This window comes from Sebastes umbrosus, chromosome 6, assembly GCF_015220745.1.
Source record: "Sebastes umbrosus isolate fSebUmb1 chromosome 6, fSebUmb1.pri, whole genome shotgun sequence".
NCBI classification, from domain to species: Eukaryota; Metazoa; Chordata; class Actinopteri; order Perciformes; family Sebastidae; genus Sebastes; species Sebastes umbrosus.
In genome coordinates, this window is record NC_051274.1 from 14,929,634 (window position 1) to 14,943,100 (window position 13,467).

The window sequence follows — 13,467 nt, forward strand, 5'->3', positions numbered from 1 at the left end:
AGCGTGGGTTTTCTCCGGGTACTCCGGTTTCCTCCCACAGTCCAAAGACATGCAGGTTAGGTTAATTGTGGACTCTAAATTGCCCGTAGGTGTGAATGTGAGCATGAATGGTTGTCTGTCTATATGTGTCAGCCCTGCGATGGACTGGCGACCTGTCCAGGGTGTACCCTGCCTTCGCCCAATGTCGGCTGGGATCGGCTCCAGCCCACCCGCGACCCCTAACGGGATAAGCGGTTGCAGATGGATGGATGGATATTTTGACTATGACTTAAAACTTAGAAGTGATGCAAGACTTTGTTACGGCTCTAAATTGTTGTAACATTACGCGACTACGACGAGGGAAAGCTCACGCCGGCATGCCGTAACGTCTGCTAGCCGTTCCTCCTCCCCACAGTCACAACAACAAATAGCAACACGCTATTTAATAGAGAACCGTCAGCAGTCTAATGTTAATGTTCACCTGCCCGACATACAAAGAGCTGCTGTGTGACTGGTACTAATAACAAGACCAAAATCCAAGTCTCCAGTTTTATATTAACGTTTTAAAAAAAAATTAAAAAGTATCCAAAAGGGCCATCAAGTGGTAACTTGAACGCCAACCAGAGTGTCAACCAAACAAACCCTGGTCCTCAAAGTCAAGTCACACTTATGTCTTATCTAATGTTACCATTTTTAAAACAGGTGATAATAATGAACAAATATCATACCAATGCTTCATATAATAATGGTATCTGGTGGTCGGACTCTGCAGGGGTCTAGTATATAGTAGAGCGGTTTTGCCCCCTGCACGTGCACACACCCGGTAATGTTAGTATACAAACCCGTCTATTGCACTGAAAAGATTTGCAAGTCACCCCGCTCTGCTGTTCTTTTTCCTCGTAGAGTTCTCTCCAAAGGCTTTATTCATAGAAATGACTCTCTTGCATAATTTATGAAGCTATCCTAATGTTGTCAAATCAGTACTTTGCATTACTTCGAGACAGCTTTCTATAATATATCAAAAGCTAAATAAAATGTCCTCTCCCATTCATGATTGATTCTCTGGTAGGCCCACTGCTTTTGCTCCCATTCTCTTTCTGTTTGGCAAATGACTCTCCGGTCTCGGATATTTGGTTCACCAGTGCTGGGATTTCCGCGTCGCATGATTTATTTAGGATGTGTTGAGGTCTTTTCGGAGAGAGCCTCACATCACATCCCAGTCCTGGCACTCAGACATCCTTTAGCCTCTTAAATTACTCCCTCCATCTCTCTCCCTTCACCGCTCCCCCCCATCTCTCTATCATCGTCCTCTTTCCTCCTCACCACAGTGGCTCTTTGCAAATTAAAAGAAACAAACCAATCTGAGCTGACAGCTGAGTTCAGTGAAAGCCAGTGCTGGGCTGACGCTGGACTACCTTACACTTTACCCCCTTCGATGCTCTTTGGCTCCGTCCCAATGCTTTGTTGTTGTCGCTTTGTACTGCATAACAAAAGCCCTTTTCTACTTCAGGACTTGGCCTAGAATAACCAGGGCCGGGTTTGCACGGAGTTACTGTAAATTAGACACGATTAGCTCATCTTAGCTCAGTGGTAATAGTGTTGCTTTTACTTCCTGGTTTTCTGGCCTGTGCTTCTTCATTCCTGTCCTCTTACAAATGTTTTTCTAGGAAGAGAGAGTGCATGAATGTTCACCCCCACCTGTGTGCTGTGAGAGGACTGAGATAGCAATCACAGCCGAGTCGGTCACACCCACAGTCAGAGACTTTACAGAGGGATAGGCTTGTGTTTGTTTGGTGTGTGTGTGTGTGTGTGTGTGTGTGTGTGTGTGTGTGTGTAATGTGGAAGCCTAACAATCCTTTCTATTCTTAACAGTATCTGGAGAGGCCCCAATGTGAATTGTGTGGACAGCACTGGATACTCCCCTCTCCACCACGCCGCCCTAAACGGACACAGGTAGATCCGTGATAAATAACTCTGGGAATTGGGAGCCTGTTTTCAGCTCCTCTGTTTTATGCATTAAATGAGGTCTGCCCTCACAGACAATTGCCCCTCTGGGAGAATAAAGCTATTGATTGGCTGTTTGTTTGCGAAGGTCGTGTGTATTCATTAGTGTGGTTCTCCCTTTCCTTCATCCGCAGCGAGGTGGTGGAGGCGCTGCTACGAAACGAGGCCTTGACCAACATCGCCGACAACAAGGGCTGCTACCCGCTCCACCTGGCTGCGTGGAAGGGAGACGAACACATCGTCAAACTGCTCATTCACCAAGGGCCTTCACACCCTAAGCTCAACGAGCAGGTCTGCCGCTGCATTTTTACTCTTCTGTGGTTGTGTTTGTGTTTCCGTTTCACTGTTAAAGGTTCTGCTTTTGTTTTTTTCAAACACATTTTAATAACAGCGTGAAATGATGTCAGCACTAAATTGATTTGTTCTTCATTCTTTTCAGAGTTTGTTTAGAATATGTGAGTCTGTGTCATGGGTGTATTATAAGAACTGGATACCGGAACCCAAGATGGAGCTTATTCATTCCAATGAGAATGGCTCGCCTGGTGCATACGCCAAAAAAGTATTCTAGTTTACAGGTTTACTGCGGTGGTTTAATGCGGCCCACTGAATATGCGCAGTAGTGTTTCTTACTCGATCCATTGACTTTACATTGTGATGACGTCGCCAGGGATGATCCGAATGCTTCGATCGTTGCCATGGTAATAGACCACCGAATCGGTATTCGAATGCCTCGTTTCTTTGTATGTAATAATAATGTATAAATATAGCCCATGAAATAAGGAATAATCCCACAACATTATTCATCATTCATATTCAACATTATTTATTATTAGTTATTCTCAGACAGATATTACTGTTTGTTATGGGTAGAGGTGTGTGTGTGTGTGTGTGTGTACAGTAGTGTGGCAGCAGCACTGTCCCGAAATTTGCAATACCTTTGATTATTTCTCACCGAAGCTTTGAAGCCCAAAAAATGGTATTCGGGACAACCCTAGACGTCACCGATTTTTAAATCGCTTTTTACGGCTCGAGTAAAGATTTACTAATATAAAACCTCCATGGATCAAAAAATCATAATAGAAAGAGTCATAATTGATCTTGTTTACAGTTCGTGATGTCCTGTAGACAGTTTTACAGACATCCCTTTTACAATGTTGGCCTATGGGCAAAATGCTTTTTGGGCTGCAGGGGATTTTTTTTCGCTACAATTTCGCAAGTGGCCATGGAAAAAAATAAAAGCAAGGCTGAACGGTGGCACCGTATCCAGGTCTTAATATACATCCATGGTCTGTATGCAGAAGACGTGTAAGGTCGCCTTTTAAAGTAAAGAAAAATGTAGCTTGTCAGCACATTTTTTGACCTGTAGTAGTTTCACTATTACAGTTGTAATGGTTTAGTCAGCATCCACAGGACGTTTTCCACTTGGTAAGGAAGTCATTTTTAGCAGCAAAATGCCACGTGGACATATTTCTAATTCTAGTTCAGCATGGCATGCTCTATACTGTATTTGAACAAAATGAATGTTAAACACATTGCGACCAGAGTGCATTAACCTCTGTGCATCATGAGTCTGACTTCTACTGTGACGCCGTGATACTTGGAAGTGCTTTGACGCCATGCTAGTATGAGAAGTGCTTGTTTGCCCCCCTAACCATTTTAACTGTTTTAACTCATATGATTTCATATTTTTGTTTGGTTGCTTACCGCACAGGCAGACCAGCTCCATTTCTGGCCTGACCTGTTTGGAATGAGGAGAAATGACCCATTATGAGCTCCACAAAAAAGTCTTGAAATCATAATATTTGATCAAACCCTCAAAATCAACTAGATGAAAAAATCTGTTGTCTCATTTTGTGTCATTTCTCCCTGGCTGTTCATGACATCTGATTGTTCATTAACTCAAATCTGATTTCTCCTTTTTATTTAGTTTGACTCATTTGTGATCATCATTCATTTGTTCATTGCTTGTCTGAACCAAAACCATTGGCCTATCTTCTCTTCCTCCCTCCCAGAGCTCTGTAGACCATAAAGAGTTCAAACGCTGTGGGCCCTTTGACCCCTATATTAATGCCAAGGTGTGTACACAGTGCTGCCGAAACTACATTTCCTTTTGAAGTGCTTCTTTGCTTTACTGCTGTGTTGTCTTTCTGTGCTTTGGTTTGGTTTGTTGCTGCTGCTTGCGGGGCCACTCTGCTGCAGAGATACGGGGAAGCTTTTAATTTCACCGACTATCAGTAGATCCCTGTCCTCTGGCTTTCTACTCGTGCTCGCTTGGGATCTCCAACTTTATTGAGATGCTATGTTTAATACACGTGACATTGTGTTACAACATGCCCTCCACTACATGAAGTAATCTATTTTCTACATGTTACAATACTGTACCAGCCTTTTGATCAGGGTCAGTGTCTGTCTGTCCTCTTGAGGTGATTTATGGGTCTGGATGTTCTTTTTTTTTTTTTGCCGTGTTAAAAATTTCGCAAATTTGTAATGAAACCTTGTATAATCTGCAGCCTGAAGCAGAACAGTTGTTGGCACCACACAACCAGCATATTGATTGATAGCAAACCACACTATCAATTAAAGCTACAGCGAACATTATGGTATTAAAAAATCAACAGTGGAAAGTGGACAAATGGAGTAGCTTACAGGAAGTCCTCTGTAATATGGGCTGCTGGTGGATTGTGTATTGCTACAAATGGAGTGCCAAAGGGATGAATTGTGTAGTGCTGCTACTTTATTTTGGACTAATTATTTTGTCAAATACTATATTAAAGGTGCTAAATTCGATATTAAGAGCATTCATATAACAGCAAACAAGTATTTGCTACGTAAAGGTATAGAGGAGTAATGTCTACCTGAGCAGAGAATGAAGTCTCTCTCCCTCTGTGTGTGTTATATTCAGAGCTTCTCCATGCTTTGTTGACATAGACAGGCCGGCCGCCCGTGCCTTTTAGTGCACGTTAATGCATGTGAGCGTCCCACACTGGCACTAAAATATTGTTTTATTTTAAGCCATGCTAGCAGCGTGGCTCTATGGATGGCAAAGTCAGTCACTTCACAGCTCCAGACTGAAATATATCTCGAACCCCCAACTGTCAATTGCCATCATTTTTGTAAAAGACATCCGTGGTCCCCAGAGGATAAATCTTACTGACTTGATGATCCCCTAACTTTTCCTCTAGCACAACATGATATCGATATTTACAGTTTTGAGTGAAATGTCTGTACACCTATTGGATGGATTGACATTACATTTAGTACTCACATTCATGTGTCCCTCAGGAGACATTGAAATAGCTTTGATCCCCCATCTAGCACCATCATCAGGTCAAAATATACCTGCAAAACTAATTAAATTCCCATCAGCCTCAACTGCACTTTGCGCTTAGTTAGCTGGTTAGTTAGTTAGTTATTAAGTTAACAAATGTTAGAATGCTAAAATACTAAACTAAGATGGTGAACACAGTAAACATGAGCCTAAGTGCAACATCACAGAGCAGTTCATGTCTGTAGACTCTTGTTAATTTCTATTTCTTATTTTGTGATTGAAATCAATTAATGTTGATTGAGTCACTTATTAACCAGCTACTCATTTTAGCACTTGTCTTAGGAAAGAAAGATAATTTCTTATCGTGTTTCCTATAAAGAATCAGGCACTCATTAAACTACTCACCAACTGTAGTAAAAAAAAAATGGACCCAACTTTTACTCTATCTCTCATTATCTGGAGGAATACATACAGTATTCCATCAGGCACTTTTTATATTTCACCTTGAGCACCATCCTCATTGCGCTCGGCTACCCAGGGAAGCCCCGATCACAGCATGTCTCCACGAGGAGGATGGCTGCTCAGCTCAACAGACACTGTGGAGCTGACAGTGTCTCTCCAACAGTGTCACCCTCACAGTCGGATCAGTGAGCGGTGCGAACATGTTGGTTGCTCCATGATTGCATTTTCAGCTGGCAGAGCTGGAAACCCACCCAGGCCTGTAGATAAAGCTGTACACTATTTTTGAACCTTGTCGCATTTCCCCCCCTAGACTAATCTTCTTAGCGTTTGGATGGGAAGGCTGGCTTTCTTTAATGCTGCTGCTATATATTTGGAGTGTGAATTTCCCTGCAGTGGTTGTTTTCACATTAAGTCCTGAGGTCTACTGAGATGATGTCTTAATGTAAACACTTTCAGGATAGTTTTTGGGCCACTACCTGGTCACCAGCCTGAATAATTGAAGCTTTCTTATGAATAAATAAGAAAGATGGAGGCAGTGTGGATACTCCTGGCCCTGGTTGTGGTCATGGTTGATGGCATCATGTGACTGAGTGGGCGGGGTGCCTCCCCTCTCATCACACTCCAGCACCAGAGAGCCATCTCAGGAGGAGGAGGAGGAGGAAGAGGAGGATGGGAGGTTTTCAGTGTACCAGTCTCTTTGCATCAGCATCAAAGAAAGATCTCCTTGCCAGGCTTGCCTGTGTGAGAGTGTAAATGGGTGTGTTTGCCCCTCCTCCTCCTCCTCCTCATCCTCTTCTCCCCACCTCCTAGTTTGTGCTCGGGAGCTGGCGTTGCTGAGGAGAGGAAGAGGTGGGACGTTGTCATAGTAACGGTGTCACGGTACAGTGGCGGTGAGTGACCCAGTGGAGAGATGTGGTGTTTGAGAGCGAGCCAGCCAGACATGAACGGTGTGTGTGTGTGATGAGGCTTAAAGTTGGGTCCTGGACTCGTGGATGATTGGGGCTTCAGTGGTCCCCTACAGGGACACTGGAGACGTCAGACTGGACTTGGTCCAGTTCTCTGTCATCCTGGTCCAGGAAGCCAGCCAGACCGATGTTTATTCATGATGTCTCTGCGCGCTCTCCTACTGATAGTTTTCCATGGTGGGTTGGCCGCTGTGATGTTTCAAACGCCTCCGTAAGGGAGAGATAAGCACTGACCGGACGTGACCTGGACTGACCTCGCCATCTGAATATTGGGGTTACACAGGTTCGATACCTACTGTAATAGAAATTTATTAAAAAGCAAGTTTTAGATACTGGAGCTGAAATGATTAGCTCTTTAATTAATTAGTTGAAAAACAGAAAATTAATCAGCAACCTTTTTGATAATCGACTTAGGGTTTCAACTGATGATATTTTTCGTCATGGATGAATCTAGCTATTATTTCCTAGATTAACTGATTGTTCTTTTGATCTATTGAATGTCAGAAACAATATAAACCTCCCCCCAAACGATCAATTTCCTGTCACGTAAGACAAAAAAAAAGCAGCAAATCCTTTTTTAGAGAACCTTGAAGTTGAACCAGAGATTGTTTTGGCTGAAAAATCAATCAATTACCAAAATTGCTGAATAATTTTCTGTCATTTGACTAATTGATTATTTTATAGACTAATTGTTTCCGCTCTAAATTAGGGTTGTGTATTGGCAAGAATGTGGCGATACGATATTATGATACAGGGGTTACGATTCAATATATCACGATGTATTGCGGTACTCCAAGCAAGGCGATATATTGCAATTTTTTTAATCTAATTTTAGAAAAACTATCATAGTATAAAGAACACACCGCCATATGCATCAAATCTGAGTAAAAAAAGTTAACTTTTTTATGCAATCAGAACAGTGGGAGTGCATTTGCATTTATCTTAGTCCCTGTTACATCCAACATCAAAGCACTACTTTGAGAGGGCACATATCCTTGCAAATTAAATTAAGTATTGACTGAGTTAATCTTTGCATGTAAACTATTAATTACAAATCAATAGTGTTTTTGAGAATCGACATAGTATCACAAAACCTAATATCATGATATTCAATATTTTCAAGTTCAGGATCCAACTCCACGTAGGATATTTCTGCATTTCTCTGTTTAATATAATTGTGAATTGATTATATTTGGGTGTTGAACTGAAACAAGACATTTAAAGACAATGAATTGAGAAAATAATAATTGATTATTTGAATCGTTAGTTGCAGCGCTAGTCGGCTCCCTCTTACGCCAACGTGTATTATGTTTGCTGTGAAGAATAATCTTATCTAAGGAATGATGGCATAAGGATTATCTAATCATTATCATCATCTAAATATCTGATCTAACATCTGGGCAGTTGGACGTTCAGCACGTAACTATGAGAATAATGAGAGAAATTTGATGTGAGGAAACTGAATAGTTAAATGAACACAGTATAGGAAGTCTGGCTTCAGTAGAGACCATTTTAATGAATGTCTTCATTGACCTCTTTTTCTGTTAATTATCATACATTCTGTTTATTACTCCATAATAAGATATAGCCCCCAGTCTGCCCACACTCATATCACGCTACCTCTCACCCTCGCTTCATCTTCCTATATAGGTCACATGTCCAATACGATATATGTTTAGATGACTTCCTCCGACCCGGGCTCAGATGTCACGGCGCTCTGAACTCCACCGTGTGCTGTAAGTTACCCTGGACGAATCCAAAACGGAATAAAAACTGATGCTCAAGAGATGTCACATAAATGACATTTAATAAGAATAACGGCAAGGCTTTGGACGGATATGTGCTCATGTTTCGACTGGAAATGGATCGTATGTGTTTCTGTCAGGCTCGGTGTGCAGTATCTCAGAGGGCTGATGGAGGAAGAAGTTTCTGATGGCAGCAGTAATGTCTTAGGTCTTCGTCACCTCATTATCAGTGGTGCAGCGTTTCCCCCTCCTTCCTCCGGGCACATCACTCGCAGGCTGCCAGCGCGCTCATTCATCCCCTCTGTCTGTCACTTCAGTGTCCAGCTCTTCCCTCAACAAACACCATCATATCCCCTCCCTCCCTTTACCTTCTGCTCTCCGCTCATCCTCCAGGACTTGTTCTTGTCTCTGTCGTGCCAAGAAATGGCTGAAGCACATTTGAGGAGTCCTCGAGGGGACGTGTTGTCATTTAACAGAAGGACCAGGAATTCTCCATTGTAATGCATTCACGTTTTGCACATTTCAGGGTGTGTCTTACAGCAGGTGGAGCCATTAGTTACTGGAGGGGGAGAGTTTCAGTTACAGAGATGCTATCTGTGATCTTAAAGACTTTTAGGTTAGTTATGTTTGGAAAGTCCCATTTAATCAAGTGGATTACGACGGGAGAACTAACATTTCCTGTTAAAAGGGAGAATAAGTCCACTTTACAAAGAATTACAATCTCTGGCAGGAAGCCAAGTTAGACATTCATCTCAGTACAGGACTGCAAGGTCTGTTAAATCTGGAATGCGTCACAGCGTCCAAATAAAAATCAACTATTAGAGTCAGACTTTATGTTGTTGTTGGAGTGCATTTAATAGAGGGAACACTTTTATGAGTATTTACTAACAATTATTTAAACTAACAATTATTTAAACTAATATTAATCTGTTGTTTTTTCTTTTTTGTGATCAAATTTATTGATTTTAAAGATGTGCATTGGAGATTATTAGAACAAAACATTAATTGAAAGAAAAGTTAAAAAAATAATACATACATACATTTATTATTAATGAAAATAAATACAAATAAATTAATATATGTAATAAATCAAATTAGTAATGAATGAAAATATTAAATTAATACATACATATAATAAATTGAAATAATTAATAAATAAAAAATAATGGTAAAAAAAGGAAAATTGTTAATGTCGTTTTTTTAAATATAAAATATCAGAAAACGCTAATCTGATTTCCGATTGCTTGTTTTGTCCGACCAACCGTCCTAAACCCAAAGATATTCCATTTAAAATAATATAAAGAAGAAAAAAGCAGCTGAACGTAACATCAGCAAATGTCCTGCATTTTTGCTTGATAAAAAATATTAGTGTTGTAGATTAATTTTCTGTCAGTTGATTAATAAGTAGGGCTGTCAATTGATTAAAATATTTAATCGTGATTAATCACATGATTGTTCATAGTTAATCACGCAAATTAATCACACATTTTCAGAGATTTATCAAGTATTTAATACTCTTATCAACATGGGAGTGGGCAAATATGCTGCTTTATGCAAATGTATGTATCTATTTATTATAGGAAATCAATTAAAAACACAAAACAATGACAAATATTGTCCAGAAACCCTCACAGGTACTGCATTTAGCATAAAAAATATGCTCAAATCATAACATGGCAATCTGAAGCCCAACAGGCAACAACAGCTGTCAGTGTGTCAGTGTGCTGACTTGACTATGACTTGCCCCAAACTACATGTGAGGCATAAAGTGGGCATGTCTGTAAAGGGGAGACTCGGGGGTACCCATAAAACCCATTTTCATTCACATATCTTGAGGTCAGAGGTCAAGAGACCCCTTCGAAAATGGCCAAAATTTAGCGCAAGTTTGGATATATGATGACATATGATGCCAGTATCTTCACTCTAGCTTTAAGACTGAGCCCGCTACAACCTCCGAAAAGATGCGTTAATGCGCTAAAGAAATTAGTGGCCTTTAAACAAATTTGCATTTACTCGTTATTATCGCATTAACTTTGGCAGCCCTATTAATTAGTCAAGTAATTGACTACATTCAGCACTAGACAATATAAAAAAATTATTCAATTGATAACACTTTAACAACTGTAACTCCTTTAACCCCCCCCCCCTTATTTTTCATTTATATGCAGTATATAAACATGTAATACAAACTGTAATGTATTTGTAAGCAGATATAGGTTAATTATTACTGTATGCATGCATCAGGATGTCAGATAGTGACGGTGGACGTGGGCATGTAGCGTGCATGGGCAGCCCTTTGGCACACTAGCTGCAACAGCTGCTCAGCCCCCTCCTCCACCACCACCTCCCACCACTACTACTACCACTGCCAGGCTGACGTAACCGCTGCCTCGCTCCGCTGCCAGCCTGCGCATCACGTGACAGAGGTCGCTCGTCAAAGCGTGTTACCATCTCCCGGCCCCAGGTTGTGAGAATCATAACATCCTCTGTTCTCTCCGTCACTGTGCGCCTCTCTCCCCACCCCGCTCTCTGAATATTCTGCAGCATGAGAACACAATGGAGTATAATCTCCAGATGTTGCTGGTTAGGGCAGGGTTTATCAATCAGCAGGCACCCGTGGAGATCTTAATCTCTTCTTGTTCGACATGCACCGAGGTCTAAATCAGGAGGGCGTTTGACGCCGTCTGTAGCATCACAGCAAAGACAGGATTTTCATAAAAACATGTACTGTCCAGGAAGTCTTGGCTGTGCCGTGTGAATCCTAATCTCTTTCCCAGCGAGGCTGCGAGTCATTGGTGCCATTTTGTGTTATAGCCTTCAGAGCTGTGTCTTGTTAGTACATGATTGTTTGACTGCTCACACGGCCCGTGGTAGTACAGCGGAGATAAGGCAGATCCTGTTCTTTCATAGAGTGAGATTTCATGCTGGGACTCACTGAGTCCTTCTTATGTAAGAATATGAAATTGTTGCACTGAACATCACAAATTAATTTTGTATAACAGTGTTTTGAAATGAGATTTCTGTTCTTTAGCTGTAGGGCTACCACTCTGCTAAAATTAGTTTCAAACCAGGCTACCCATTTTTTAGTTCCTCTTATGCCATGTTTACTCTTTTTTTTTTTTAATCAGCTCGATGACAGACTATTTTGTAATGTGGACGTCAAACAATGCAGCTCTTAGAGTTGATTTTGAAGCTGTTGTTTTTCAAGTTGTGGCCTCTATGTCTAAAAGCATGATATTTCAATGGGTTTAGATGAATAAATCACCACACAAATGTTTTTTTTAAATCTGTTAAGTGCTACACACATTTTTTTTGCCTGGTTTTTGATGGTGACATGGCAGTTACATATTAGTGGCACTCAGTGTGCTAAACAACATTCAATCGTTTCACTTAAAATGCAGATAAGACAAACTTTGTGTCTAGTAGGTGTATGTAGCAGCACATAAATATAGTTTATTCCACAGGACAATTTCAACAGGAGAGTTACACTAAATATTGTAGTTGCATCCAAAATTCCATACTATCATGCTATTTAGTACGCTCAAACAGTATGTGTGATTTTTTTAGTATGTCCGAAACCTTAGTATGAAACCAATAGTACACAAATTGCATACTACGGCGTCATAAATATCCCGTAATGCAATGCAGTAGTGACGACAATGTTTCAAATAGACGTTGACGGACGGCTCTGTAACATCAGTATCTCTTCAATTTAACTGTAATTATAAGATTTCCCTTTACTTGGCATAATATATATTTTAAATGAATTCCGACTTTGATTCTTACAAACCGTCGTTTTGGTCACATGAGGTTGGCAACGGGTTACCATGGTTACAACCGGCAAGGAGGCTCTCAGGAAGTGAAAACGTACATTATTGCTCGGTGCGTCCGAAAAGATACATACAGTTTATTCACACAAAAATATGTTGAATGATGGTACACATATTGAGTATTATGTAGTGTAGTAGTATGTGACTTTGGATGCAGCCTGTATGTCCTCCACATAAATCACAGAAATGAGAGATACATTATCTACAGATTCTCCTCATCTGTCCCCAAGTGGAATTGACTTTCATATTCAGTAGGTAGATAAGCAGGTTATGTTTTGCATGTGTTTAAAAAGCAAAAAATCCAAAAGACAATCAAAACTCAGGTGATGGAGGTGGTTTTTGGGGGTGTTTGGGAGTTCTTGGAGAGGCCCTGCAGTGGAAGGCCCCTGTGTGAATAACGTGTAGCATAGCTTCCATCAGGGGAGGGCGAGACGAGGCTTGATGTCTCACTGCTGCTTGTTTCCCATCTGTGAGTCAAGTGGCTGCTCGGCCATGTTTAATACGATCAGATGCTGGCCGACACACAGCTATAGAGCACTGACCACCACACTTGGTCTGAACATGATCATACGCACCCAGTTAAATGTATCAGCCCTCTAGGTATCTGATATTGCACTCCTGTTTTACATTGTGAGAAGAGGCTTCATGTTTTAGTAACACGCACATTTACAAAACTCCCATTGGCTACTTGTGTCCGATGCTTTGTGTAAATCATTATATGCTAGATTTACTGGGATTACTATTGAAGCAGCAGACCTGCATATTTGAGGAAGTGAGTCATGCTGAAGTAATCACAGCGTGTATGTTGAAGTCATCTAAATACTCAGAAGTAAATCTCTCTAAAAAGCTGTGACAAAATGCTTCATGGTGCGTCACAGTTGGAAGACGGCATGCTCTTTTGAATGTGCGGTCCGGCCTTTTCTCTGCGAGAGTCTGTGTACGTGTGAGAAAAGGGGAAACAAGTATACAAATCCCAAATGAAACCACCCAGGCAGCGAAAACCGAGGTTCCTTTGGTTTAGTTCTCAGAGAAAGGCTTTTTTTTCATTTGTTTTGTTCAGTTAAGTTCACCCAAGAGAAGACGTGTTTTGTTTTTTTTCCCCTCTGCGTCCCCTCTTTTAATAGGCAGGTGTCGTTTTGTTCCTCTAAGCTCCACCTCCTTTCTCTCTGCTCAAGCTGTGACCTGCTTTGCCAGTCTTCTCTCTCTCTCTCTCT

The 13,467-nt window shown here is 41.1% G+C and overlaps 1 protein-coding gene across 10 annotated transcripts in view; it reads left to right on the forward strand.

Annotated features, from left to right (window-relative positions):
• Window positions 1-13,467, forward strand: part of LOC119489605 (ankyrin repeat and SAM domain-containing protein 1A) — an 81,732-nt gene that overhangs the window by 13,748 nt on the left and 54,517 nt on the right. For 8 of the 10 annotated variants that reach the window (XR_005207212.1, XR_005207213.1, XM_037772271.1 and 5 more), the window contains exons 2-4: window positions 1,852-1,932; window positions 2,118-2,274; window positions 3,996-4,058. Coding sequence is in view for 8 of the 10 variants with exons in the window: in XM_037772271.1 (XP_037628199.1) it covers window positions 1,852-1,932; window positions 2,118-2,274; window positions 3,996-4,058 (301 nt within the window). In the remaining 2 variants the exon portion in view is untranslated. The remainder of the gene's footprint in view (window positions 1-1,851; window positions 1,933-2,117; window positions 2,275-3,995; window positions 4,059-13,467) is intronic. The other 2 variants (XM_037772277.1, XM_037772279.1) reach the window with 1 other exon arrangement.